Source organism: Schistocerca piceifrons, chromosome 3 (genome assembly GCF_021461385.2).
Source record: "Schistocerca piceifrons isolate TAMUIC-IGC-003096 chromosome 3, iqSchPice1.1, whole genome shotgun sequence".
Taxonomy (NCBI): domain Eukaryota; kingdom Metazoa; phylum Arthropoda; class Insecta; order Orthoptera; family Acrididae; genus Schistocerca; species Schistocerca piceifrons.
The window spans coordinates 734,490,331-734,517,736 of NC_060140.1; the positions used below are offsets into that span (position 1 = coordinate 734,490,331).

The window sequence follows — 27,406 nt, forward strand, 5'->3', positions numbered from 1 at the left end:
GTTAAAGATTTAACAGTTGTAGTGTCTTTACTTTGTACGTGATCTGGCTTCGCTCTGTGTGTATCGAGTGGCGAGCGTTGATCTGGGGACCTCAAACTATGGTCTAACCTAAAAGAAAACTCTACAGGCAATCTGCTTCCAAAGTAGCTGCTTCCGCTGTGTAACTCGTCCTGATATATCAGTCCCACAGTTTTCCAACGCATAACGCAGGTTCACACTTCTACAGACGCCAGCTGAGAAGGTCTCAGAATCGATGTAGCCTCTGAGACTCTGCACACGGTTAAATCTACAAAGAACACGATTCAATTCAGGACACAATATGGCAAATAGTGACCCTTGATTGCACTCCATGAACATGGTTCCAGTTGATTTCATTCCGGTGAAACTTACATTTTTTGACACGGAAATACTGTAATATCGCTAATTGAGAATTTTTGACAAACAATGAAATACTGTAGTACTGACAACATCTTTTTTTGAACGTTTCAATTAGTGTGAAAAGCACACAATTTTCGCACCATTTCAATTAATGTGAAAATTACACAATTTTCTTTCAAAATAAAACTGGTCATTTGACTTGAACTTGGAAGCCACATAGTGGTTGTGTGTGTCATCTATGTTACTTGAATTTCCTGTTAACGTTAAGTCATAGGAAAAGGCGTATGGCTTGTAAAATCTTTATTATGATTCCATTGATAAGGGCTGTGCCTCTTCACATTATGACGACGACATTATAGATAATAGTGCGTGGCTTGTGATGTCATGGCTAGGCCAACGACCTAAACAAGTGACGTCTCAAATGTAAACAAAGTACACCAGAGGGAACATGGCCCTTCTATTTTTGCATCACCTATTGAATTTCAAACTATGGTCTTAGAATTAAAATCTCGAAAATATAAACTCGCTCCAATCCGAAATTGTTAATAGCTGTGGCAGATTCGAAGATCAGAATGGCTCTACACGCAAAAAAAAGCTGAGCCTTTTTATAGAGGGTAACTGGGTTTCTCATCAACTGCGACATTCACTTCGTCATTCGTCAATCCGAATCGTAATTTTCGCCTAGTGTGCTATCTTGAAACTAAAGACACCAAAACGTACTTGATGAGAGACTGATTAAAATGATATATCTTAATAAATTTGTCGATGACTATGTCGCCCACAGTCGCAATTAAAGTGAAAGCTATTTACATATAATTTTAAGTAAATTTATTCTTATTGAACAATGCCTTGAAACTCTGCAATATAAATTTAAGTGGCACGTCAGTCTCCTCGGAAATGATCTGCTGTTTCTGCTGGTGTCGTCTACATTTATGTAGCTCCGATAGCTTTTAAATTATGAGTGAATCTATGCAAAAATGAGTTGAAAACAGCAATGAAATTGCGATAACTCAAAAACCTAATTTTTTTTCATAGTGTGTGGTTATGTTGTCCAATACATGCTGCAGTGCTATTTGTGTATCTGTTTTGTACATTTAGACTGACCTTAATTAATTATTTGATTCAGACCCTTCTCAGGGACTAGTTAAGTGCTTGATATGCATTTGAGTAGCTCATACTGTTTGTCTCAACGAGTTCTTTCATTTTGTAGGTCGATCTTCTCTGTGGCTCAATTAGTGTAGATGTTATAACAATTATGGTAAAAAGTCGTTACTGATTCATTTCCCACCTATTAATTAAATTAATACTTAACTTCCATAGGCAATCAATACATCAACACAATTGTCTCAGTGGCTTTTTAATTTGGTTCATCGGGCTCTGCTGTACATTCACTGGTTTACACTTCACATATGTAAATATGTATTAACTTCTAATGACTCCTGTGAAACAGACGAGTATCCGCGCGCTCGAACTGAAACACATCACCTCGGAGCTCTGTTCAGGCTGACGTGTCACAAGGGCCACACTGAGATGGTAACCCTGGGTTATTTAAGCTGACAGTGGCGTTTAGCGAGGAACTCCGATTTTTATCTTTTGTGGGTAGTAATCTAACATCTTAGACTGAGATGGCGATCAGCAAAGCCTATTTGCCACTGTGCCTCTTCTGATATTACTGGTACAAACTTTAACCAGGTTCTTTTGAAGGCCATCCTGGGATCATACACAGTACACAGGCATATCCGCATTTAGATTGGATCTAGATCACTGATTACTGTTTTATACAGATCGATGACGACTGTCATGGAGGCAGAGTTAGTGTTGCAGTTAGTGTTACTATATTCCACTACCATCATTTCTAGGAACTACATTCAAGAGTATATTTTGAAATAATTACGTGTCTTATTAATAATATCAGTGTTTCTATCAATACTACGAAAACTTGTGTTGCTGACAACAGTGACATACACACAGAGGAATAGATAAAGGCACTAGTAAATTAAATATGATGTGAGTATAATTCAGTCTCCAGTTTCCACAATGTATAAAAATGCAGATTCCATTGAAACTAAAACAATGTGAAACAAAATACGTTTATTTTATAGATAATATCGTACTTTAATAAATAAAAATAATTATGTTCCAGTCACCTGCACAGCAGGGATTATTATTTTTTATTGGAGTATCATGTACGAACAAGGTGTCTAGCGGTAAAGTTGATAAATTATCACAAAAACTTCTTTCTGGCCTCTTTCTTCACATGTTGAATCTATAGAACGACTGCAGACACCTACAAAAGTAGCTTCACGCAGTCTTCTGCTTCAGATTAACAGCCAAAAGTCTTTTGCAATAGGTGGCTGCCTTGAACAGCACGTAGACCACAATGGACGCCATTGCAACAACGAACCCAATCACGTCGAGCTGCAGCAGCTGCCACCAGCTCAGGTCGAGGGCTGCACTGCGCATGTGCGGAGCTCCCTTGTGGCGTATTACGTACTCGATCCACCAGACGGCAGTGTCCAGGGACCTCTCCTGGTGCTCACGGAATACTGCTGAGAACCGCTTCATGTTTTCTCGATAGCTGTCGTAAGAGAGAACAGATAATCATAGGCTATAAACAGCAATTCCGAATAGCTCCAAAAGAACAGTGTAAAAATCAGCTAAACATAGTTAATGAAAAAGTAGGTGAATATGAATAAAAACAAAAGTCAGTGTCCACTACGAAAAACATTCTACAGTCGACATGGAAAAGACTGTTTTTAAATATAATAACAAAGAGGGGAAGTAAATTATCACCATAAGATAGTAATCTGTGTGAGGAAATAAAGTTCACCAACAGAAATTGTCCATTGTATGTCTAAAACAAAGACATATCTCGCGCAAGTTAATAAATAAAACCCCTATTATTTTTAAATATTGTTTTGACTAGGCGAAACGAATGAGATAAAATTAAGGCTCAACTTTTGGTGACATAGACATCAATAGGAGTATGCAATAGTCAAAGTGGAGGAGGAATGAAGTAGCTGTCTGTTTGTTCCTTTGATAACATAAATGAAATTTAATATTCCTGTTCCTACCTGTTGTTTCCAAGAACTGTGTGAATGGCTTTCAGAATGGAATCAGCAGTGACATCTCTGAACAGCAGTTGGTAGCCAATACCAGCTTGTACCATCTTAGCCACATTGTGATGCTGGTCCCCAATAAAGGGAATTCCTATCAGTGGTACTGCAAAATAACTTGCTTCATTCATGCTCTGAAGTCCTCCCTGGGTAATGAACAGACGAATGTTTGGATGTGCTGGAAAAGCAAAAGGGAAGTAGGACAAATAGCTTTTACAGTGCTGCACCTACAAGAATTGGTGCACTGAATAGAAGCTTACCCAAGACGTCCTGCTGGGGCAGCCACTTGGCTATCATAACGTTCTCCGGCTGTCCAGGCAGGCTGTCCCCCTCCCACTTCCAAAGTACCCGCTGTGGTAACTGCGCAAAAGCTCCCAAGAATGCAAGTTGTTTGTGCTCAGGCATTGCACTACCCTTCACATTAGTACCAAGGCTGAAGTAAATAACACCGTTTTTTGCACCATCTAGAAAATCCTGGATATCCTGCAAAATAATTAATCTCATATTGTATACGAAGTCATTTACAATAATGGATGTGGCTTTCAAAGCACCACACAAACAAGTAAACCGTTTTTGATTAGATACAGTAAATTCTTTAGATTCGTGAATATAATAAACGCTGCATTTAACGTTTTTTGTAAAACAATAAAAACAGATTTTATAACAATGGCAAAATCAATGTCAAATTATTTTCATCACAGTGTCAAATTATTTTCATCACAGTCTATTATCCTATAAGTACCAAAACCAGTAATCTCATCTAACTCTAACTCATTATTACATCCTTTTCCTGATGAATACTAGTCGCCAGCAATTTGAGAGAGTACCTGTCTAGTTAGGATGTAATGGATAAGATATTGTGATAAGGTGCTGATACGAGTTAAATACGTGTTCTCTGATACACTTGCTCCATGATAACTGAGGAAATTTAAATCACTCTCTAGACGAATAAGTTACATTTAAAGTTTTTATATTCTTACCAGCAGTCGAATACATGTTATTGTATAGTGGCAATATTTTTGTTAAATCTAAGTACTTCTAAGTTATTGGATCTTCAGCCTCAACCCACAAATTCTGCAATTTTTGCATCACAATACATTCGAAATGGGACTAGTAGATTTAACTTCTATCCCTTATGTAACCCACACAAGTACACCGTTTTTTTAAAGTGAGACTGACAGTTGTTGAGAAAACTTCACAAGAATGAAAATGTGGTAATTTAGACTTTCTCGCCAAATCTGGATGATGAAGTCTTCTTGGGTTATCAGCTGAGTCAAGGTGTCGTTATGTGGCATCCTACTTGCCATCTTCAGGTCTGATATCCTGAGAATACTTTATCGTCAAGAACGAAAATGTACTGTCAAGCTTATCTCACTAATGAAGACTGCCATGGAGCTGTCTACCAGCGATTTCAAAATGAGTAACATGTATTAGTACCACATACATTAATAAAAGTCAGCAAAACAAATTAACTGGTAGGAACTCAAATTCAAAAATTTTCTATCTCACAGAGCGGCACAGTTTAAGAGATTAGGTTCCAGTTTACCTCCAAAAAAGTGATCCATAATTCTAGTTCTCATAAATGTGGGGATCCCATAAACTTATAAAGCTCACTTTTATGTATCATAATTACGCTTTTCTCTGAAACTGCAATCTACATCAAAGAATTGGATGGTTGAGGTTTTGTCCAACTTAAAAATGTGTCAATATGTGAAGAACATTTCTTGTGACTCGATAATCCTTTTTCTCTTCTAGGTAGCGTCACCCTAAATCTGAGAAAAGACATCATTCCACAAGGCTGTATTTTAAAAATCTACTTTATTGAACCCTCCTAGTTTTAGGTGTGATCCAGTTTCAAATGCATCTAGGTCCACGTCGAGATTAAAGTCGTTTCCTGCATGGTTGTTCAAGGTAACTAACCACCACTGTGGCAATCTTAAGTATGTAAAAAAGAGACATTACATATTCAAGGGAAAGCATTCCATTCAGTACTGCACTAAAAAGTTGCTATGAGTACCTATTTATGTCTAAGAAAATGATTGTTTTCGCACACTCATATAGCTACCAAATATTATGATTCACATATATCACAGAAATTTTAGTTAATAGGTCGTTTCTTATGTATCATTTTGATTTCATATTTTGTAAGTTGCGTTTTCCGTGGCTAAGCATTCATAAAACCAAACAAGCTGTATTTGGGAAGATCTTCAAATGGATATAAAAGTATTGCAATGATTTCCACAGGGTGTCAGGTACCAAATTACAGTCCTTTTTGAAGAAATGAGGCTGCAATTATTTTTTAACCACATGGAAGATTTATTCAAGAGAGAATAATCTTTGTTGATATTCTTTAAAGAAGGAGTATCTTCAATTTACTAACATTCACTGTAATATGCCTCATTCAGATACTTCTCTTCATCACCCAGTAATCATTTTAAGTTTAATTTATAATCATTTTATGTTTAATTTATGTCATTAAAACTGTGTGTTTATACATCGAGATTTGGTAACTGTTTTCAGTATTCATACCACATTGTCACGATTTGCTTTAAAACTTTCTACAAATACCACATGGTTTGAATCATATGAGTGGAATTATAAATTCAAAAATTGTATGTTTTTAAATCTTTACTTCTATGACTTTTATTTTTCTACATCTACATCTACATTTATGCTCCGCAAGCCATCCAACGGTGTGTGGCTGAGGGCACTTTACGTGCCACTGTCATTACCTGCCTTTTCTGTTCCAGTCGCGTATGGTTCGCGGGAAGAACGACTGTCTGAAAGCCTCCGTACGCGCTCGAATCTCTCTAATTTTACATTCATGATCTCCTCGGGAGGTATAAGTAGGGGGAAGCAATATATTCGGTACCTCATCCAGAAACGCACCCTTTCGAAACCTGGCGAGCAAGCTACACCGCGATGCAGAGCGCCTCTCTTGCAGAGTCTGCCACTTGAGTTTGTTAAACATCTCCGCAACGCTATCACGCTTACCAAATAACCCTGTGACGACGAAACGCGCCGCTCTTCTTTGGATCTTCTCTATCTCCTCTGTCAACCCGATCTGGTACGGATCCCACACTGATGAGCAATACTCAAGTATAGGTCGAACGAGTGTTTTGTAAGCCACCTCCTTTGTTGATGGACTACGTTTTCTAAGGACTCTCCCAATGAATCTCAACCTGGTACCCGCCTTACCAACAATTAATTTTACATGATCATTCCACTTCAAATCTTTCCGCACGTATACTGCCAGATATTTTACAGAAGTAACTGCTACCAGTGTTTGTTCCGCTATCATATAATCATACAATAAAAGATCCTTCTTTCTATGTATTCGCAATACATTACATTTGTCTATGTTAAGGGTCAGTAGCCACTCCCTGCACCAAGTGCCTATCCGCTGCAGATCTTCCTGCATTTCGCTACAATTTTCTAATGCTGCAACTTCTCTGTATACTACAGCATCATCCGCGAAAAGCCGCATGGAACTTCCGACACTATCTACTAGGTCATTTATATATATTGTGAAAAGCAATGGTCCCATAACACTGCCCTGTGGCACGCCAGAGGTTACTTTAACATCTGTAGACGTCTCTCCATTGATAACAACATGCTGTGTTCTGTTTGCTAAAAACTCTTCAATCCAGCCACACAGCTGGTCTGATATTCCGTAGGCTCTTACTTCGTTTATCAGGCGACAGTGCGGAACTGTATCGAACGCCTTCCGGAAGTCAAGGAAAATAGCATCTACCTGGGAGCCAGTATCTAATATTTTCTGGGTCTCATGAACAAATAAAGTGAGATGGGTCTCACACGATCGCTGTTTCCGGAATCCATGTTGATTCCTACAGAGTAGATTCTGGGTTTCCAAAAACGACATGATACGCGAGCAAAAAACATGTTCTAAAATTCTACAACAGATCGACGTCAGAGATGTAGGTCTATAGTTTTGCACATCTGCTCGACGATCCTTTTTGAAGACTGGAACTACCTGTGCTCTTTTCCAATCATTTGGAACCTTCCGTTCCTCTAGAGACTTGCGGTACACGGCTGTTAGAAGGGGGGCAAGTTCTTTCGCGTACTCTGTGTAGAATCGAATTGGTATCCCGTCAGGTCCAGTCGACTTTCCTCTGTTGAATGATTACAGTTGCTTTTCTATTCCTTGGACACTTATTTCGATGTCAGACATTTTTTCATTTGTGCGAGGATTTAGAGAAGAAACTGCAGTGCGGTCTTCCTCTGTGAAACAGCTTTGGAAAAAGGTGTTTAGAATTTCAGCTTTACGCGTGTCATCCTCTGTTTCAATGCCATCATCATCCCGGAGTGTCTGGATATGCTGTTTCGAGCCACTTACTGATTTAACGTCAGACCAGAACTTCCTAGCATTTTCTGTCAAGTCGGTACATAGAATTTTACTTTCGAATTCACTGAACGCTTCACGCATAGCCCTCCTTACGCTAAATTTGACATCGTTTAGCTTCTGTTTTTCTGAAAGGTTTTGGCTGCGTTTACACTTAGAGTGAAGCTCTCTTTGCTTTCGCAGTAGTTTCCTAACTTTGTTGTTGAACCACGGTGGGTTTTTCCCGTCCCTCACAGTTTTACTCGGCACGTACCTGTCTAAAACGCATTTTACGATTGCCTTGAACTTTTTCCATAAGCACTCAACATTGTCAGTGTCGGAACAGAAATTTTCGTTTTGATCTGTTAGGTAGTCTGAAATCTGCCTTCTATTACTCTTGCTAAACAGATATACCTTCCTCCCTTTTTTTTATATTCCTATTAACTTCCATATTCAGGGATGCTGCAACGGCCTTATGATCACTGATTCCCTGTTCTGCACTTACAGAGTCGAAAAGTTCGGGTCTGTTTGTTATCAGTACGTCCAAGATGTTGTCTCCACCAGTCCTCTGTTTAATTGCTCGAGGTAATTTTCGGATAGTGCACTCAGTATAATATCACTCGATGCTCTGTCCCTTCCACCCGTCCTAAACATCTGAGTGTCCCAGTCTATATCTGGTAAATTGAAATCTCCACCTAAGACTATAACATGCTGAGAAAATTTATGTGAAATTTATTCCAAATTTTCTCTCAGTTGTTCTGCCACTAATGCTGCTGAGCCGGGGGGTCGGTAAAAGTAACCAACTATTAACCTAGCTCGGTTGTTGAGTGTAACCTCCACCCATAATAACTCACAGGAACTATCCACTTCTACTTCACTACAGGGTAAAATACTACTAACAGCGACAAACACGCACTCTATCCTTTCTAAACACCGTCTGTGCCTTTGTAAAAATTTCGGCAGAATTTATCTCTGGCTTCAGCCAGCTTTCTGTACCTATAACGATTACAGCTTCGGTGCTTTCTATCAGCGCTTGAAGTTCCGGTACTTTACCAACGCAGCTTCGACAGTTTACAATTACAATACCGATTGCTGCTTGGTCCCCGCATGTCTTGACTTTGCCTCGCACCCTTTAAGGCTGCTGCCCTTTCTGTACTTGCCCGTGGCCATCTAACATAAAAAAAAAGACGCCCAGTCCACGCCACACAACCCCTGCTACCCGTGTAGCCGCTTGCTGCGTGTAGTGGACTCCTGACCTATCCAGCGGAACCCGAAACCCCACCACCCTACGGCGCAAGTCGAGGAATCTGCAGCCCACACGGTCGCAGAGCCGTCTCAGCCTCTGATTCAGACCCTCCACTCGGCTCTGCACCAAAGGTCCGCAGTCAGTCCTGTCGACGATGCTGCAGATGGTGAGCTCTGCTTTCATCCCGCTAGCGAGACTGGCAGTCTTCACCAAATCAGATAGCCGCCGGAAGCCAGAGAGGATTCCCTCCGATCCATAGCGACACATATCATTGGTGCCGACATGAGCGACCACCTGCAGATGGGTGCACCCTGTACCCTTCATGGCATCCGGAAGGACCCTTTCCACATCTGGAATGACTCCCCCCGGTATGCACACGGAGTGCACATTGGTTTTCTTCCCCTCTGGAGTTGCTGCCATATCCCTAAGGGGCCCCATTACGCGCCCTACGTTGGAGCTCCCAACTACCAGTAAGCTCACCCTCTGCGACCGCCCGGATCATGCAGACTGAGGGGCAACCTCTGGAACAGGTCAAGCACCCATGTCCGGCCGAAGATCAGTATCAGCCTGAGACAGAGCCTGAAACCGGTTCGTCAGACAAACTGGAGAGGCCTTCCGTTCAGCCCTCAGGAATGTCTCTCGCCCCCTGCCACACCTCGAGACGACCTCCCACTCTACCACAGGTGAGGGATCAGCCTCAATGTGGGCAGTATCCCGGGCAGCCACAGTCGTAGTCCGATCGGGGGATGCGTGGGACGAGCTGCTAGTCATAGTTGATGTGTAAAGTATCATCTCTTAATGGTTGGAATATTTATTGATTTTTTATGATAACTGGTTCTTCTTCTGTTGTTGTTACATGTTACTGTGTTTTCTTCCTTTCTATATCTTCCATTTTCCTGTATATATAACTGTATTTAAGATTGACTTTTCGCACGTGCTTTGGTACAACTGTTACTCAATAAGTTTTATTTTCATTTACTATTGTGAGCTGTGTGCCTTTTAAATTTAATTGTTATGTTGTACTTTTGGTTTGCTCTCCACAATGACTAAGAACACTTTATTGACTGATCATCATAGCAAGAAATACGATTGTTATTGTCGACTGTAGTTATTGCGTGTATAACAGATACATACCTCGTTACCTGAACATTAGTAAAGACCGAATTTGTAGCTCCTGGAAAATATAAATATCTCGTTGTATTTGGCTAAAACTAAAGATTCCATAGCTCAGTATTTAATCAACTTTATGTAAGATAGCAAATGGGAACAAGTGATACACAAAACACTCTCTACCAGGGAAAAAAATCTCGGAGGAGGTAAGACAGTAGCTGATAGAATAACAAAGGCTGTGTGAGTTTTGGATATCTGGAAGCAATCTCCACAAAAATTCTAAATGACAACTTTTTATTCATGGACTGCATCTGTTTAGTGTTACCCTACAACTGAAAATTCTACTTTCAGCCAGTGTCTGGTGGTTTAGCTACAATCAAAAATAAATATTAAGGACATACATACCCTATGGAACAGATATTACCATCACACAATGCTTACATGAAACAATCAGAACTGATAATTAGCAAGGACTACTCAAATTCTGAGAAATATTGTCAACATGGTTGAAAGAAATAAAATGTGTGCAATGTTATATGGCTCTTTTCACCACTGTTATACGCACCACCTGTATAAATGATCAAAATACATCTCTGTAAGACAACGTTTCGAAAAAGTGGTAGAAAAATAAAGCATTCATTACTAAATTTACGAGTATGTAATAGATGAATATGATTTTCTGGGACTTGGCTTCATGATGTCTAAACATCCCAGTATTCTACAAAATACTGGTCAAAACAGGTGGAGGAACCTACGACATATTTACAGCAATGCCAAAGTTTGCACTTCAGGCGCATGAAGGCGCCATAATACAGACACTTTTCGCAGTATAAACGAATATAATCTTCTGCAAAGTTAAAAGTGAAGAGAAAATCATGGGACAAAACGCCTCATTGAATGTACTATTAGGCGAAACATTCATCCATACTTTTGAAAAATAATTTAAACCGTAAATAGTCGTGAAGGGTTGTCTCGTAAAATGATTTTACCACAGTTAACTAAATATTCTATCCTGATGCAACTGTTGTAGCCTAAATCAATGAACCAAGACTAATGGGAATTCTTGTCGACTGTAGCAACAACGTTTTCAGTCTTGTTACACGAGATACAACAGAAAACGGTACTTCTTGCAACAAGAAATTATTTGAGTTGGTCTGCTAGTGCGTCATCAGTTTCATAGTAATATTAGTTGTCCACTTCTTTGTTTCCTCACATTTTACAGACCAACACGTTTGATGGATTTTGTATTTTTAGCTTGAACTCAAAATATTCACGACCCTTCAATCGAGATATTACAATCCATATTCTTAGATTAGGCATTAGTTCTTAATAGAATGACCAAGGACAGCGTATTTATTCTTTTCTCCTAGAAATACTTTGGCGTGTGAAATGTTATGTAGACAACATTATTGTTGATTTCATACTGCTTGTAACAAGTTCGCGTGCAATATATTACGGACTTACATCTACGAGAAAAAAACTTTTTTCCATTTCCTTATACCTATTTCCGATCTGTCTGAAATAACCGAATTAATTTTCTCGTCTACACTCTCCAAACATCCAAGTAGTATGCGTATTTCATCAATGGCGGATCTAAACAAACGATTTTGTTACTCTTCCCCTATTATTTAATTCTGTTCTTTGAACCGTCTTTCTTTACGGTAGCTACAGTGGTTCAGTTTTGAAGTATAGGTTCTTATATCATAATCTGCCGTTCTATCTCTGAAATGAGAGCACTGGTGACACGAAATTTGCTTTCTCCCTACTGAAACCGTTTCTCAGTGAGATCCCAAAAAACACATATAATATGAACAAACAGTGGTTCAGTTGTAGTAGAACATAAACAATATTACATCAGAATCTCAAAACAAGCTAATCAAATAATTTCGTTTTCTTCCCGCTGTTTTTGTTAAAACGTGTACCGCATGAGTAAGAATAGTTTGTACTATAGGGAAAAGAATTTGCTGTCATTTGTGAGATATTGTGAAAACAGCAGCAACTAAAATCAATACTATTCACAGGTCGCACCGCACACTGATAATTCATCACTTTAGGTTAAATGTTCGTTGTTTTATCTGGGAGAAATTCTGGAATAACATTCCGTTTCATAGGGTCTTCTTCACAGACATGATTAACTAAATTTGTAAGTAAGGTTTCAAGTAGTGCTTATAACCCTACCACTACTATTGGAATTTAATATGGTATTACCTAAATAACAGAAATCCTATCTCCACGTTGCCACGTAATAACCCTCTTACTAAAATTTAGTTTAGTTTCTACATAAAGTACACTGTGGGAGGATAGTCCTGTTTATAGGAAAAGCTAATCAATAGAGTTACCCTTTTTACAGGATCTGACCGTGTGTTGTGTCTAATGGATAAGTAAATCAGACTATTCACTTCTTTTCCTAAGATCTTACCCATTGGTTAGATAGAAACGCAGTATCAATAATATTACATTGAATCTACGACAACTCAGTTCAAAGTTCATTTAGTGGTTTAAAACCTGTACTGACGGTCGCCAGCCTATCCAGGCAATTAAACAATGAAGAATTGGAAAAGCAGAAGTATGAATTGTGCCCACTTTCTTGCTACTGTTTAATTTGGTTCTTCAAATAAATATTACTCCTCTTAAACAATGCTCGACTACGCCCTTATACATCGCGCTTGTAAGAGAGAAAAAAGCCCAGTAGATTATTTCAAGGAAGCTAAAAAAGTTGGCCAGGGGACCTTTAGAAAAGTACTTTCCATAATCAACAAACTTAAATAGTAAAATACTTAGATACTAAAGCACACACATTTTATACTGAATATTTAACTGGAAGAAAACCTCTTTTTTACTGGAATTTACTTTCAAAAGATATTACTCTTTGAAGCGGTTCTGTATAGTCACTTAACAGATTCTAATAACTTGGCTTCTCTATGACTGAATTTTGCGTAAGTAAACTTTTACTATAACATTTTGCAATAGTTGAGAAAACTTAGTTATTATTTACACAAAAACAATTTAAATGGTAACTCTTTATATTAACTTGGCACAAAACAGGATACTCGGATTAATCAAACACCAGGAAGGAACTCTATATAGGTGTATGGTTAGGATGAAATAACAGGGTGAACCAGTTTCTTTAAAGTTCAAGAATGATTATTAAAGCACAGTTTAAATTAATGGTTCACGTTGTGCAAAAGTAAAAATACAAAAAAATCTTATCTGGTGGCTGTAGGCTTGGGTGTGGCGAACAATTATGACGGCTACACTACCCATAGTATGGCCTGCAATTATCTTGCTATATGGGCTCAATTCCTCTTCTTGGCGCTGTTCAGTTTCACATACAGTAGCTCAACAACTCGCAGTTGTGCCGTAAGCCGTTTGCAGTTTTCGTCCGAGGCATTTTTGTGCAAATTTGCAGGCAAAGTTTCTCCTGCTCCACAGAGGTGTTGCCTCAATCACTGCTGCTTACAGACTGTGTGGCTTACTTTCCGCGCTTGCTCTCGGTAGCGCGCCAATTTTCCACTTTCCAGAGCCATTTCCATTTCAAATAAAAGCACACTGGCTTTTATATTACGCCTATTTTTTACATTGTTCCTAGGCGTGACCAGCTCTTAAATTGTCAAATTTACCTCAACATTAACAATTTATACACACAAATATTTCTAAATACGAAACGTGATCAGAAAATTATTTACCGTAATAAACAATTTACGTAGTATTTTAAATACATTACTCACATACAATGCAAAGAACTTCAAACTCCAGTGTAGCACACTTTACTTTACATCTACAGAAAATATAGTACCAATATGTGAAAATTTTAAAGCAAAACAATTATAAAAATTTTAATTAACCATAAACAAATAATGTTATAGGCTGTACTATTTGTTACGAGTTTCTTAAGTCAGAACGGGATTGCTGAAGAGACTCTGAACCAACTGCAGCATTTGTGATATCTGGAAATGACTCATCTGGTGGTACTGCGAAACCAGATTATGGAAATAATCAAAGAAAATAGTGATATCTTCCACGTCAGTACCGTATGAAAGACATAAAGATGATATTAGGGACAGATCTGATCTTTGGGAGACTCACAGTTGGTGACTACTCAGAACTACGATTGGTGACTGAAAAGGAGTGGTGAGGTGAGGAATTTTACAAGTACACTATGTACTGCGTGGTGAGTTTCCTTCAGAAGACACCATTTGGGAGATCAGAGCTTATCTATACACCACAGTTAGTAAGAATGGTCTGTACTCTAAAGAATAGTCCATTGTTTGACTGTTGAGTAGCCCTTCAATTTAGACCGCAGTACCCACAGTGTCATACAACCAGTGATTTATTGGTTTTGTTCTGCTCTTCTGTTCATTGTGTTAGAATGAAAAACATTGCCACGTCACTGTGTTTGTTTTGACCAACTAAAGCAGTAAAAAGGAGTAGCAGAAGAACTGAACTAGGTTTCCAAATGTTCCTTTACAAAGGAAATACTACAAATATTGTGTGTAGATATTAATGGCGATGACGCTGAGAAACAGAAGAGGTCATTAAACCGAACAGGTCCTCCAAAGTCCAATGGATGTCCTGCCAGAGTCTATACAGAATCTGCAGTTGACTTAGACCCTGCTTTGACCATAATATACCGTAGATCTCACTGAATCTGTGCCCATTATTTGCTCACCTGCCTATAAGAAGAATAGCAGAAATGATTCACAAAACTGCCATGTAATGTCACTGACATCCAGCACTTGTAGGCTCTTAGAACAACTTATGAGCCCAAATGTAATGAGATATCTCGAACAAAATCACTCTTCCAACTCCAGCCAACATGGATTTGGAAAGACTTTCATATGAAACCAAACTAACGTTCTTCCCACATGACATCCCGAAACCCGTGGGTCAAAGCAAAAACACAGACACAATTTGTCTAGTCTTCCGGCAAAGCATTTGATTCAGTGAAATACGGACGATTATTAACTAAGTCCAATTATACGAGGTTTTTGATTGGATTAATGATTTCTTTGCTATCGACAGATGCAGATCTAATTCAACATGTACCTCAGGGACATTTATTGCTATGCTTGCTGTTAATGCTGTACGTTAATGACTTGATCGACAATATTGATAGCAATCCCAGACTTCTTGCAGATGATGCTGCTATGTATATTGACCCACTATCTGAAAATAAGTTGCACAGTTATTCAGGAACAGATTATTAATATTTCAAAGTAGTGCAAAGATTGGAAACGAAACTTGCTTCAGATATTCAGAAACGTAAAACTGTGTACATCACAAAACGCAAACACGTTATAGTCTATGAGTACTGCGGCAATGAAGCACAGTTCGAATCAGAAAACTCATAGCAGAATCTGTATGTAACAATTTGTGGGGATATGAAATGGAAAGATATCGTAGGCTAGTCGTAGAGAAAGCAGGTGTCAAACTTCGGTTCATTAGTACCATACTGTGAAAATGCATTCACTCTACAGAGGAGATCGCTTAAAAAATACAAGGCGCGCTGAAAAATTCGTTGAATGGTCCCAAAGGCTAGCATCAGCGTCAGTTATAATGAGAGAAATGTCAACAGGCGCTTCCTATGGCGAAAACCGCCGAAGTGAAGCAATGGTGCACACTGCGACCAAATTTACGGAGTCGATATGAAAACTTGTGTCACTGCAAAATGGAGCAACCCGTTGACATGAAATTTTGCTTCAAGTTAGGGAACACTGTGACAGAGGCTCATGGGATGTCAGTGCAAGTGTATGAAGTTGAAGCAGTAACTAGGAAGTGTGTATTGCGTGATTTAAACTCTTTAGAGACGGAACGGAAGGCGGCCTGGATGAGCCGTTTTGGGGTCGACTGTCAACAAGAACAGTGCCAGACAACGTCGAACGAGTGAGACGGATGCTTGCGGAGGGTCGGCGACTGTCTTTGACAGTGACAACAGAAGAGTCGAAGATACGCAGAGACGGTGTAAGAAGTATTGTTCACGAATATTAAAAAAGGCGGAACATCTGTGCCCGGTTTGTACCGCACACGCTGACAGACGAGAAGGACCAAAGACCGATGGATACGTCTGGACATGTCATCGACATGTCTGGCCGGCGTCATCACTTTTTGAAAACCATCATTACAGGATATGAGACCTGGTGCTACCAGCACGATGCAGAACCCACCGACAGACCGACAGTCAGTGGTATGATGTTCATCGTCCTTCACGAACAAAAAAAAAAAAAGGTCGGCTGGAAAAATCCAAGATTCTGTCGATGTTGATCGCCTTTTCCGACAGGAAGGCCTTCATCTATCACGAATTACTACCTGAGGACCAAATTGTCAACATGGAAGTTTACGCGTGAGTTTTGAAACGGCTGCTACAGCGCATCCGGCGGGTTCGGCCACAACTGTACCTGAGTGGACGGTGGAATTTCGTCGGCGATAACGCCGGTCCGCACATCGCTATCTATGTGCTCAACTTTGTCGCTCAGCGCAAGGTGGTTGTTCAGCAACACCCTCCTTGTCTTCCAGATTTGGCGCCGAGAGACTTTTTTTTTGTTTCACTTAAATTTGACGCTGGTAGGCACAGACTTCGAAGACGTTGCAGATATCCAACAACGCGTGGCCGCAGCGATTTGAGCTATTCTACAACAAGCGTTTGCCAACGCCTTAACAAACGATATCAGAGGTGTGTTGTAGCTAATGGTGATTACCTGAAAGCCCAAAACTCCGAAGAAGCCTCAAAAGGACCAACAGTATCGACCGACTGCAGTGTCATCCTCAGCCAACAGGTGTCACTGGGTGCGGTTGTGGAGAGCATGTGGTCAGCTCTCCACTCTCCCGTTCGTTGTCAATTTTCGTGACCGAAGCCACTATTTCTCTTTCAAGTAGCTCCTCAGTTGGTCTCACGAGGTCTGAATGCATCCCACATGTCAACAGCTCTCGGCAGATCCGGATGGTCAACCAGCCACGTGCTGGGCAAGCCCAACAACCCTTAACGTCGGTGATCTGACAGGAACAGGTGTGACCACTGCGACAAAGCCATTGACCAGTATAGGTACTTTGTTTGTATCCCTTATTTCCATTATTTTCTGAGACCATTCACAGAACTTTTCAAATGCACCTTGTACTGAAGTGACCAAACTTATAATACTGCTCAAGTGTGTGTCATCCGTACCTAATAGGACTAATATAATGAACAGAAAGTTGGACAGTACGAATAGTAACTTGTTTGACACAGGTGAGAGCGACGTGGGTACTGTAGAAAAGCGGAACTGGCAGACCACTGAAAACAGACGTCAACTAATCTACAAAAGTCTTAGGAAGCAGTGTTCAGGACTCTAGGAGAATAATACAGCCGCACAATATCGCTCCCATAGGGACAGTGAAGACAAAATTGTACGAACTGTATCACGTACAGAGGCATTTACGTAGTGAATTTTCCCGCGCTCCACATCACAATATGTGGGAGAGAGGGGAGTGCCATCCCCCCACACAGAATGTTTGCGTAGGAGCAGAAGCTATCACTTTTGGGCTATAGGCTACATATTTCCTTCTTTTCATGTGATGCTTTCACTTATGTACATTTTATTGTCTTTTACTTCTTGTTTTGACGTATTTTAGCATTTCAGGGCGGTATATAAGAGAATTCAAAGCCCAACGCTATTCGTAGCAATGCTTAATCCATATTTAACTATGAATGTTGTTAAAAAATAATTGAAAAGCCACGATCGCTTCAAAATCGTTCACTAGATCACCAGTTTCGGCACTCTCAAGGTGCCATCATCGGATCTGTGAAGGTATAACATAACAGTTTGAGGGAGGGCTTACATGAGTTAACTATATACATTACAATTATTACAGAACCACATACCTGAAACGTGGATTAACATTTATAAAACCATATGGACATCATGGCACATGAGGCAGACCATCTGATAAAAATCATTGACACAACCAATAAAAAAATAATAAAAAACTGCTCTCATGGTCGTTCTTTCCATAAAATATAAAACTGAAGACACCAGACGAAACTACCACTGTTCGCCTAACACTGGTAGGCATCATCACTGCCCTATTCCGTGCAGGCTTACCTGCTGTGATTCTAGCGGTTCACAACCGGCCTCCAGATAGCGCTGTCCAATCAACGCACTCACGGTCCCACTGTATAACCACTCATTATTACTAAAACACAACTTTACTATAACTGCTTGTCACATACACATACAAAGCCCACATTTCCTGTACCTACTATTATCACTATAAAGTACATCAGTTACGAAGTAATAGCATCTGAGGCACAGACATTATCCATTAGCGCCTTACAAAACTACATATTATAATTTACCTTTATTCGTATAAGGACGTCAGGAGTATGCACACAGAAGGCTGTTCGTAACACGACTTAGGTACAATGTGACAAGCGATTAAAACCTGTACGCTGGGCTTTACCTGTCTAGGCACTATGGTCTTAGGTATTGTAAGCGCTAAAAAAGAACGTATTAACTCGCTATAAAGTCCCTCACCACCTATACATTCCTTATGAGCAAGGTACGAATCAAGTACGAAGGCCTGCATAGGCACATGGAATTAAGGAATGCCAGGTCAGAAGAAAGCCGAAGGGCATAGAAACAGGAGGGAAAATGAACGTTGTCGTTGAGCGTAGACGAAATCTGCAGAGTATTCTGCAGCCTTTTATTTCATAGTCACACCGGTTATAGTCAGATCACCGAAGGAGAGTAACGTCTGGCGTGGCTAGTAGTTGTACGGTTAACCGTATGGGTAATCGACATGCTATTGTCTATTTTCCCTATGCTTTTACGGCGAAGGTGAGATGGGATGGTGGCGTAAAATTCCTGACCACCAGACTTCAGGCCGATGTTCTGGATTATATTCTAAACCTTTCCGCAGCGTCTCGTGTAGTGTAGGCATCTGATACTGTTGATGGTGAGCCGTCCGGCAAAAGGTGGCGCTAAGCTCAGCGAAAGGAGTAGGCTGTGTGTCGGTACTGGATTTCAATTCTCCCATCTCTCATCACCATTCACTACAGTCATGACCCCACGATACACACACACACACACACACACACACACACACACACACAAACACACATCACACATAGCTTTTTATTACGGCGGGAGGATCCTCCGTTTTGTGATGCTTGTGGTGTGCACATCTCTGTCCGGCACATTTTAAAAGACTGCATTTTATACCGAGATGCACGGCAGAAGCACAAGTTGTTGGGGATCTGCCTTCTGTTTTAGCTAATGATGAGACGTGTGTGTCTAGGGTTTTTAAGTTTGGTGACGTGTCTGGACTCTGGCCTAAACTTTTAGGCTGGAGGTTTTAGTGTATTGCAGAGTGGCTGACTCCTCCCCTTTTTTCCCTGTGGTCAGCCAGCCACTTCCATCTGCAACATTGTTTTAGCTCCCTCTATCATTTTCTTTCTGTGTTGCCCATGTTTTACTGCTGACATCCTGCTTCATCCCACGCTTCGGTGTGGGTGAGCACATGTTTTTCAACGATTATTCCCCGTGTTTTATGTTCCGTTTTCTATAACTGTTTTGAGTTTTTTTCTTGACGCCCGTCTCACTATGTTACTGAACGGGCGCTGAAGACCTTTCTGTCGTGCGCCCAAAAACCCCTCTACTACTACTACTACTACTACACACACACACACACACACACACAATTATCATACTTCGCGAAGGCAAGGCGCCATCGTGGGCAAACTGCAGGAAAACCTAGACGGCTGAACCTGCCCTTCCCGAATCTCCCAAACAACAGCGCCTAAGTAATGCATTCGTTCACTGCTCGTTGAAAGAGATGAAATTTCAGGAGATAGAATCAAAACGTGGGGAAACTTACTGAGGCAGGTACAAACACACAGAATAAGTGGTGAGCTACAATACAGAAGTTTTTTGTACTTACAGATTCGCTACATACGTCGTGCTTCTAAATATCTGGTTTCATCGTTCAGACTCAGTAACTCGGAAAAATTTGTCACCTTTTCTCCCTACAAAAGCAACACTTGATTCAGTGTTGCGTGAAATACGAAAACAGCATTCCCCTTGGCCTCACAGACACTTCCACAGTGGCAGAGCACAGCTAACAAAATCAGGTTCTAGACTTCTGTAATCCAGTACGTGGATGAAAATAAGAGTAGATGACTATCTCCTTAATCATAACAGCGGTCGTTACCCCATTTGCAGATGGATTTCTGCCCTGTCATTGCTTCGGAAAGAAAGTCACCAGGTAAAACTGAGACAGAAACCAGCAGGACTGTCAGCATTTGGACTCAAAATAAACTGTCGCCCTCACCCCCCGCCCGCAATCATGAATCTGTTACATTCCTTAACACCTTTCGGGACAATACGACAGAAGGTGTGTGACCGGCCAATGCAACACTTCAGGGGAGTCTATGAAAGACAACATACAGATCCGACCAAGGTTTCTGATGTTTTTCATTGGTTTAGAAGTCCCCAAAATGTTCTTAATCATTTTTCAATTGGGTGATGTAGGAAACTTGTCAAAAATTTCCTTCAAAATTAGACTCCTGCTCAGCTCCGCAGAAGAGCTTAATTTGGCATAGAAAGTCTGAATTATCATATAAAGGCGATTTTGCTGTAGAAAATATTCCAACGTTGCAGTTCCTATCTGATAATTTCTTAAACCTAGAGTATCGATGACGACGTTTACTTCTTCCCTTCTCTTACAATACCATCGTTGATTATACCCATGTGCGCTAGTAGCTCTTCTGGAATCTGTCTGGCAGTCTTCTCAAACTTGTCAGTCTCTACAAACATGCAACCATCGGTGGCTGACATAGTTCTCGTTGTCATTTTCTTCTGACAGAAATCATTTGTATGTACGCATCTATATGCGCAACCTAACGTCGCACGTAGTGTATTCAGTCATATGTATGTCAATCTTTGACCAATCCGCATATGATACATTTATTAGGTATTTCAGTGCGCAGTCAGACGATACTGAAAATGCGTCGTGTCCACAGTTGTGTGTCATGGGTCAAGAAATGTTCAGTTACCCACAAAGAGTGGAGAATATTCTTACAAGGAAGAGTTTTACACAAATAATTTAAAAATGTAATTATTCTTCTGGGTTAACACACAGTAAATGTTACTACTTACCCCAGGAAGTGGCTTCCGCTGTTTCTCTAGATGTAGTCCCGTCACCTCAATGACATTAGGCAACAGTGGCCGTGGGTAATTCACGCTGAAGTGGTTGTTGACAATAAGAAGGCTGAAGTTTCTGTCAATTTCTTCCACAGGAGGGTGATCAGGGCCAAAATATTTCCTAATCAGTTCACTTTGCGATGACATTGTTACGTAGTTCCATATGTAAAATATTCGAGCCAAAACATAGGCATTATATAGTCTTTCCCAGAAAGACATGTGGTCTGTGTAGCGAACCAGCGCATCGGGACAGTATGCTGGGTTGTTGGGATTTCCATAAGAAGCGAGAACTGGAGCAGGAGCGCCCAGAGACACGAAGCCAATTGTTGGCGGAGATCCCAACTGGTGAATCAAGCCATAATAGCAATAATATATTAACTGCTCCAGAATAACTGCGTCGAAAGACGGTTGGGACCTGCAAACAAAAGTAAGACATCAAAACATCTTAGTATCAAGCATTTTAGAATGTAAAACATATCGCTCAATTCAGACAACATAATTACCGGAGAAAATCCTTCATCTGTTGGGATTCTAACTGGATCTCACACATCGACTTTGCAGTAGGAGCCCATGTTCCCATTACTTCAATTGGACTTTCGTCTGACAACGAAGTAAAGTCAAATGTTTTTCTCCAATAGTCGTATGTCATCGACAGATCAATTTCTGTAAAATTCTGGATGTTTTTCTGTAGGAAAAAAATGTATTTCTGTAGGTACTTCCCACAAATATATTACACGATCAGTAATGAATTACACAATAGTGTCCAACTTTTAAGCGTCAGCATGAAAGAGGAAAACTGAATGAGAAGAATCTGAAACTCATTCTATAACTACAGTACGCAGTCAGATGACTAGCTGTTAGTATAAATAATACTTGACACGATATTCTCTATTAAGTTCTTTTCTTTACTGCATGAGTTTGTTTGTCAGTAGATGTGCGCTTAAGAATTATCTCTAACACACTTCGAATAGGTAAGTTATTTAAAGAAAACGCTTTGCAGAGGATCGGGAACACTTTTTTCCGCCATATGGTCGTCGTCTGGACGCTGGTTTACTGGCTACAGTCCACACGTGCATAAAAGTACGCCAGACAACGACCATCGTCACAGCTGACCTTGCTAACGTATGTCAGTATGGTGTTTCTCGACTCTCAGGTGTGTGGCTCGAGACAGGGCGTTGGAATTAATTTTCATCGCTTGCATTTACGTGGCTGATGTGTAGTCCCCTTGAACACAAGACTTTGCGCCAATAACCTGGACTATATACCAGACGTCCCCATAAAGGTCCATTGAGTGAGTGAATGACATGCTGTTGACTGAAATCCGTCCGATAGATGGGAAGTTAAGCTGGGTGGTCCCCTTGGTGCCTGTTTGAGAAGAGGCTACGTGCTGTCACACGTTTCACTCTCCCTCTTCTCACATTTTCATACAACACAAATATTGCTTTATACTATACACATACCCATTACAATCACCTACACTTAACAGATGCATTTAAGACACTACTGTCATACTGTCACAAACTGCGATGAAAGGGATCATACAACGAGGTGACAAAAGACCTCCTAATATCGTGTCGGACCGTCTTTTCCTGGCGTAGCGCAACAAATCGACGTGACATGCACTCTACAAGTCGTTGGAAGTCCCCTGCATAAATGATGAGCCATGCTGCTTCTATGCGGGATTTTGTGACCTCTCGACTGTCTCCCATAAACGTTCAATGGGATCATGTCGGGCGAGAGGGGTGACCAAATGAGGCGCTGTAATTGTCCAGAATGTTCTTCAAACCATTTGCGAACAATTATGGCCCAAAGACATGGCACATTATAATTCATACAAATTCCAATGTTGTTTGGGAACATTAAATCCACGAATGGCTGCAAATAGTCTCCAAGTAGCCGAAGATAACCATTTCTAGTCAATGATCAGTTCCATTCCATGTAAACACAGCCCGTATCATTATGCAGCGGGCAACCACCAGCTTGCACAGTGCCTTGTTGACAACTAGGATCCATGGCCTCGTGGTTTAAAAAAAAATGGTTCAAATGGTTCAAAAAATGGTTCAAATGGCTCTGAGCGTATCATGCAGATTCGTAACTTTCGTCTGCTATTGTAAGATATCCTCACAAATAACATGACGTATGCCTGTCAGTTAGTTGTAGCAACCAGAAACAAACACAGACAAAACTGAATCTAGGATTACTATGCTTTACTTTATATAATACTAGCGGAGAAATCCGGCGTTGCCCAAGTAATTTATTTATAGCTGTGCGACCACGCCCGTACTACACAGCGTCTGGCGTTGTGCTTAATGTTTATGACGTCATATCTCCTGAATGATGTTTTCTCCAGTGATATAAATTTTTTGGCATATCACCACTCTATGTGTATACCGTCCGAAAAATGGAGTTACTAGTAAAGAAGTAATTAATTTAAACGTCATGCATGATGCGGCAGTTTTTCACCCAACTCATTGCTTCTACTCACCTACATGCATCTATATGATTACTCTCCAATTAACAACTAAGTGCTAGGCAGAGGTTCATCAAATCACCTTTAAGCTACCGTTCCACTCTATCTTTCCGTGCGAGCTCTGATTTCTCTTGTTTTGTTATGATGATCATTTCCCATATGTATTCAGGTGCCAGCAAAACATTTTCACACTGTGAGGAGAAATTTGGTGGTTGAAATTTCATGAGAAACACCTGCCGCAGCGAAAACCGCCTTTGTTTTAATGACTGACGTCCCAATTCGTTTGTCATATCAATGGTAATCTCCTGAACTATATGTTGTACAGTGCCAATAAAGTATATGTGTATAAAGTTTGGCTGAAATCGGTCCTGTGGTTTTGGAGGAGATGTGGAACATACACACAATGTTTATACCTGCTCACAATAACGCAGAATACACTCGGAGCTACGACTTGTTACCTTTTTCATTCTTCACTAGCACAGCCAGTGAGGTGGGGCAATGATTACAACAGTAGCCTGCATTTGGGAGGAGGACGGTTCAAAATTCGCGTCGGGCTATCCAGAGTATATTTTCCGTGATTTCCCTCATCTGCCACGGGCAAATGCTGGGATGGTTCCTTTGTAAAGAGCACGGCCGATTTCCTTCACCATTCTTGACACATTTCCAGCTTCTGCTCCGTCTCTAATGACCTCAACGTCGACGGGACGTTAATCCCTAATCTTATTTCCTTCACTCCTTTTCCAGAATCGCTGTTATATATTTCCGCGTCTCGTTGAGCTTAGTTGAGCTTTTATTTTGCACCTGCCTCTTGATAATTGATTTCCATTCAATTAACATGTAGTGGGAAAAGCCTTTTGATCGTTCGTTAACTACTCTCTTCATAGCTTAAGCGTACCAAGAAGATACTGCGCTTCGTAACTGAGCTTATCTTCGACACCGCCTCGAGTTATATAAAATACCCGTTTCTGGGATAAATATTTATATACCAGCTACACTCCAAATATTGTTTCCTTGAGAATGTAAGTTACTCAATGCACATCTTCACACAACACATCGAGTGGTCCATCCAACGGCCGCTGTAGCCGAGAGGTTTTAGGCGCTTCAGTCTGGAACCGAGCTGCTGCAACGGTCGCAGGTTCGAATCCTGCCTCGGGAATGGATGTGTGTGATGTCCTTAGGTTAGTTAGGTTTAAGTAGTTCTAAGTCTAGGGGACTGATGACCTCAGATGTTAAGTCCCATAGTGCTCAGAGCCATTTGAACCATTTGATACAGCCAATCAGCCACTTCCCACGCTATCCACACCTACCACTTAAACTGTGAGCTTCTAACGAAGACAGAAGTTCGATCCGCGAGTAACACTGCCCGTGTGGAGCTATTACGGAGTAGCGGCTGCCACTTGGAACGGCTTCGGGGAACACAAAACGGTTCGTATGCTTCCTAGGAGTGTGGCCATTGTGCTGATCACACGAGACGTCTGAGCTTAAAGCGCTCCAAGACGGAATTCTGAGGCTGCCTACTGCCGTGGCAGGGCGTGAATGTTGTAAATTAATGAAATTTGTAGCTGTCACCAGCACTAAATTGTTAGGGTGGGAGGACTCAATAGATACAGTGCATATCACAAGAGGGTCTAAACATGAGATCCACTTGAAGGTTGTTGAAAAAATTAGGACCTAAAACTGCTTTCTGGAGCATTCTCAGTGCCTCAGAACAGATATTTCAATGGCACTTGAAACTTCTAAAGCGTGTCATTTTAAGACTGGATTACCGACTGTAAAAAAGTTATATAATATTAATATTTAAATTTGTCGACAGTGTGTGTACTATTACTATGCATTATGTCCTAAACAATCGTTTCTCAAACTAAATTCTTTTTGGTGAGTAATACTAGCGCATTTGATTCACTGGAACGTTAGTAAATCCTGAAAACTGTAAATTCTTACTGCACAAGAACTTTTAGTTATCAGTTAAGCTTGGATATGTTCGTCCGACGGTATCATTTTTTGTCAACTAAGACTCAAAAAACTTTAATCGCTTTTCAAATAATACTATGGAGGACTCGCGTCTGGGACCCCCCACCCCCGCCCCCGCCCCCGCCCCCGGACGGTTATGCTCATGGCTAGAGGAAAAGTAGTTTAGTTTCATGGCCATTGCCAGAAGAAATGTATTTTAGCTTCATGGCTATACAAGACCAGGAGTGTGGCGAAAATTCGCTTTTCTGTTCGTGTCATTGCTTCATAGTTACATTTCAGTAGTAGTATTATTTTAACAGTTATGCAACTGTTCATGGAATGAATGTTCTCTTCTTAGTGTATGCTGCCACAGACAAAATAATTCCACGTGCACTTTCAACTCTCGACGTATATTTAGAGATTTATTTTTTTCCACCTGCTCTTCCGACTCTCGACATCTATGGAGATTTTTATCTCTGCACAGTTATTTAAATGGTTTCACAATCGTTCTTCTGATGTTTAAGAAATTTTTTCTGTCTCCACCAATAAGTGAAGAAACCTACATTACATTTTGAAGAACCCGTAGGCCACGCCAAAGATTTTGACTCTAAAAATTATTTTCTGTCGAAGTTGCACTCACTCCTATCGGGTCCGTTGTCATGACTGTGACCTGGTGGCCTCTCTTGGCGAGCTCGAGAGCTATCAGTCGGAAAGGCAGCTGGTGGCTGATGGACGGCGTCGGGACGATGCCCAGAATCCTGGCTGAGTGGGCCACTCGAGCCGCCAGCATCGCTACTAGGATCAGCGGCACGGAGGCATTCATTGTGAAAATGGCGGAGTCTCACCCGCAGACAGGGGCAACGACCACGTAAAAGCGCCGTACCCGTCTGCGAAAGAGAAACATTAAGAGATCATCCTTAGGGTTTAAGTCTTTCTAGACAGCCAACGGCATAATGGAACATTTGTTACGGTAACAAATCCTAGCTTTACTCAATATGTACCCCAGTTTGTTTATGAAGAAGCAATTCTTGTTTTTACACACGAAATTTTGCTGCAGAAATCTTCAGAAAAAATAAATTTACAGCATCTCTCACTGAAAAGTCAGTTCAAGACTGGGTAAGCGAAAGAAGGCAGATAACAAGAATACAGAAGAGAAACCTAGAAGGGAAAAAGAACCCTGAGTACAAATCTGCGGCCTTCTGAAGAGATGACATAAAAAAACGTTATGAAATTACAATGAAATCCAGACCATTACAGGTGTTGATAAATATCAACGGAGACAGTTCAAAATATGTGCGCAAACCGGGGCTCGAGCCCGGCATCACCTGATTACATGGCAGACGTTGTATTCGACTGAGTCACAGAGGACTCAGAGGATAGAGCGACTGCAGCGACTGATCTCTGGCACACTCGCCGTGAGATCCACATTTCCAACTTACACTCCACACACTACATTTGTAGTGCCCCTGCCCACTATACTCATTACTCGCGCAGCCTTATCTATATGAAGATGGTATCTGTTCTTTCTGACATGTTTTCATATAGATAATGTTTACCAGCCAATGATCTTCTTCAGTACGGAAGCTCTAACATTGCTCAAACTCTTACGGAAATCAGAAG

The 27,406-nt window shown here is 40.7% G+C and overlaps 1 protein-coding gene across 1 annotated transcript; it reads right to left on the minus strand.

The window, feature by feature from the left end:
* Positions 1-2,679: 2,679 nt before the first annotated feature.
* Positions 2,680-26,609, minus strand: LOC124789018 (UDP-glycosyltransferase UGT5-like). The gene is made up of 6 exons (XM_047256305.1): positions 26,427-26,609; positions 21,870-22,051; positions 21,322-21,781; positions 3,755-3,977; positions 3,453-3,672; positions 2,680-2,956 (listed from the first exon to the last, which is right to left on the minus strand). The coding sequence occupies exons 1-6, from the start codon at positions 26,607-26,609 to the stop codon at positions 2,680-2,682; spliced, it is 1,545 nt and encodes a 514-aa protein (XP_047112261.1).
* Between the last annotated feature and the right edge of the window lie 797 nt (positions 26,610-27,406).

Excerpts from the sequence above, each read along its gene's own strand:
- LOC124789018 (XM_047256305.1), bottom strand. The coding sequence starts at position 26,609 with ATGAATGCCTCCGTGCCGCTGATCCTAGTAGCGATGCTGGCGGCTCGA. Across the intron at positions 3,978-21,321 it reads AGCGGAAGCCACTTCCTGGG|GATATCCAGGATTTTCTAGA; the intron begins GTAAGTAGTAAC and ends ATTATTTTGCAG. Across the intron at positions 3,673-3,754 it reads GCCCCAGCAGGACGTCTTGG|CACATCCAAACATTCGTCTG; the intron begins GTAAGCTTCTAT and ends TTGCTTTTCCAG.